This window comes from Portunus trituberculatus, chromosome 11 (assembly GCF_017591435.1).
Source record: "Portunus trituberculatus isolate SZX2019 chromosome 11, ASM1759143v1, whole genome shotgun sequence".
In the NCBI taxonomy this organism is placed as follows: Eukaryota; Metazoa; Arthropoda; class Malacostraca; order Decapoda; family Portunidae; genus Portunus; species Portunus trituberculatus.
Genome location: NC_059265.1, coordinates 5772625 through 5775124, shown reverse-complemented (window position 1 = coordinate 5775124; position 2500 = coordinate 5772625). Strand labels below are relative to the sequence as shown.

General features: G+C 43.8%; 1 protein-coding gene across 1 annotated transcript in view; it reads left to right on the top strand.

Moving 5' to 3' along the window:
- The window catches only part of LOC123502520, a 20287-nt gene that overhangs the window by 11729 nt on the left and 6058 nt on the right, over window positions 1–2500 (top strand). Inside the window, exons 6-7 of the mRNA XM_045251643.1 lie at window positions 895–1069; window positions 2351–2500. The exon at window positions 2351–2500 is cut by the window's right edge and continues 72 nt beyond it. Coding sequence (XP_045107578.1) covers window positions 895–1069; window positions 2351–2500 — 325 coding nt within the window. The remainder of the gene's footprint in view (window positions 1–894; window positions 1070–2350) is intronic.

The following is a 2500-nucleotide window of genomic DNA, read 5'->3' as shown; positions in this document are numbered from 1 at the left end:
ATTAATCAGTATGAAGAAACACAGTGGACCCACATCGGTGCCATGGGGGACTCAACATGTCAGTTGTTCGAGAGAGGATATGCAGCTCTGACAGCGTACAGCTTGTCGCCTCCCTGTAAGGAGGTCGGAAAGCCACGCTGTCAGGTGGGAGAGACCCAGACTGATGGCCTTATTGATGACAACAGTGTGATCAACATGATCAAAGGTTTTCCTTATTTCCACAAAACCAACTGCTAGAGAGGCGTTTCGTTTGTCCAGGTGACTGTGAAGCTGATTAGGTTGTGAGAGGTGGAGGTGGCTCTAATATTGCCAAACTGTTGGATAACTTTCTGTGTGTCCATCCGTCTGTCTGTGTCGGTCTGTCTGTCTGTGTGCGCGTCTATAAGTCTGTTTGTGTGTGTGTGTCTATGTATCTGTCTGTGTGTCTGTTTGTGTGTCTGTCTGTGTGTCTTTTCGTGTGCAACACCATGACTTTGTCATTAAGGTTGTTGATTTCACTGTGTGTGTGTGTGTGTGTGTGTGTGTGTGTGTGTGTGTGTGTGTGTGTGTGTGTGCTTGTGCGTGCTTGTGCGTGTGTGTGTGTGTGTGTGTGTGTGTAACTTCACATTATTATTTTTTTTTCATTAAGGGAAAAAAATGAGCTTCATACTACTCTATCAATTCCTCTTCTTTCCTTCCTTCAAACTTTTGGTGTTCCTCTTCCTAACATCTTGTTTTCTCTCCCTCTCCTTACTATTCCTTCCCTTACTCTTCCCACCTTTCCTTCCTTTGTTTTCCCTCCTTTATCTTGCGCCTTTTTCCTTTTACACTTGCTTCTCTCATCCCCTTCCCGTCTCTTATACTTCCATTCCTGACGTCCTTTATCCAGCTTCCCCTTCATCTGCGTCTCCGTAGGAATCGTGGGCGGGCATATTGGCGTGTCAACCGCCCGACCAGTATAACCCCACATGGCAGGCGGTGGGCGTGTGGACATACAGGGCACCATCGCAAGATGGAGAGTGCCGCTCCGCCCTAAGCCACCCTCGGCTCACCAACGATCATCTCGCAACTATGCACGCAATTTTTATGGGTGTGTGTGCGTGTGCGTGTGTGTGTGTGTGTGTGTGAGAGAGAGAGAAATGTTTGAGGTTAGTTTCGTCTTCGGTTTTCTTCTCGTTTTTTTCCTAGAAACCCTTATCGTTCTCGTACTTGTCCTCACGTACCTTACCTCTTTCCCTCTTCTTTAATTCAATACATCGTCTATAGACCCTAGGCACGTTTGCAAAAATCGACGTTGGAGAATTGCTCACCTGCCTTTTATTATGTAAGAGGGGAAAGTTAGCCAAGGACAATAAAAAAAATGCCCACTTAGAATACCAGTTCCCGTGCATGTCCGAGGGAGTTGGTCAAAAGAAAGAGATAAATGTCTTGAAATCTTCTTAAATGAGGTCAAATTATAGGAAGATTGAAATACTGGAGGAGGTAGGGAGTTGGGGAGTTTACCAGAGAAAAGTGAGTGAATGAGTGTTCTGGTTGACTCTTGCATTAGAGAATGGCTAGATTAGGAATGAGAGGAAATAGTTCTGTGAAGCGAAGCTGCTGGAGGGTTAATGACATGACAAATCAAGGAGGTATTTGTGCACCATAACACCATAAATGTTGGTCAAATTAAAACGGTGGTCACCAACGGTGATGAAATCGATTTAGAAAAAAACATTTTCAATAGATGCACGCTAAATACTTTCAAGCCAAGTATTATGAAGGTGAAAATCTCATTTATTTCCTTTGCCATTAAGGGTTATCTTGACCAGATGTTTGGGCCATGTTTGTGACCATAACTACACCTTATTTCACTCATGACTTCCCAAATTAAACCTCATAGATTTGAAGCAAGACACACACTGTACTAATTATGAGCATAATGAACATTAAGCAGAAATTCATAACTGCTCTGAACTATGTGTTTGAATAGCATTGTTAATTAAATTAAAAGTATCAATATCGATACAATTAAAACGCTATTTCTGCACAAAAGATATATAAATAAATGAATTGATAAGAGAAAAATAGCAATACATTTCCTATCCTTTTGATTTGACCACATGCCGCGATGATTGACAAACGCCTCCGTGATTTATCATACCCAGGCATCCATTCACTAGGATCAGGCGAGACTTCACCTAGCACCATTGTGCAATCGTTTCTATAGGCGAGGTGGGATGCAGGATTTCCTCTTCCCTACAGTTTTATATTTTCTTTTTCATTTCTGCATTTTCTGTCCCCAATGGCCCATGCCCCTACCCGCCCCTCAAATACAAAAAAAAATTGAGGGTAGGCGGTAAGGAAACTCTACGCCCGCTTCCCACCCCAGACAATGAAAAGACTCAGACAACGTTCCCTGAGGAGCCCCTGATGGAATGCGACGGACGCCTGTGTGCTACGGGCGTCTGTGTAACTTCCCAGCAGGAGTGTGACGCCCGTCTGGACTGCCCTGATCTTACTGATGAACTGTCCACATGTC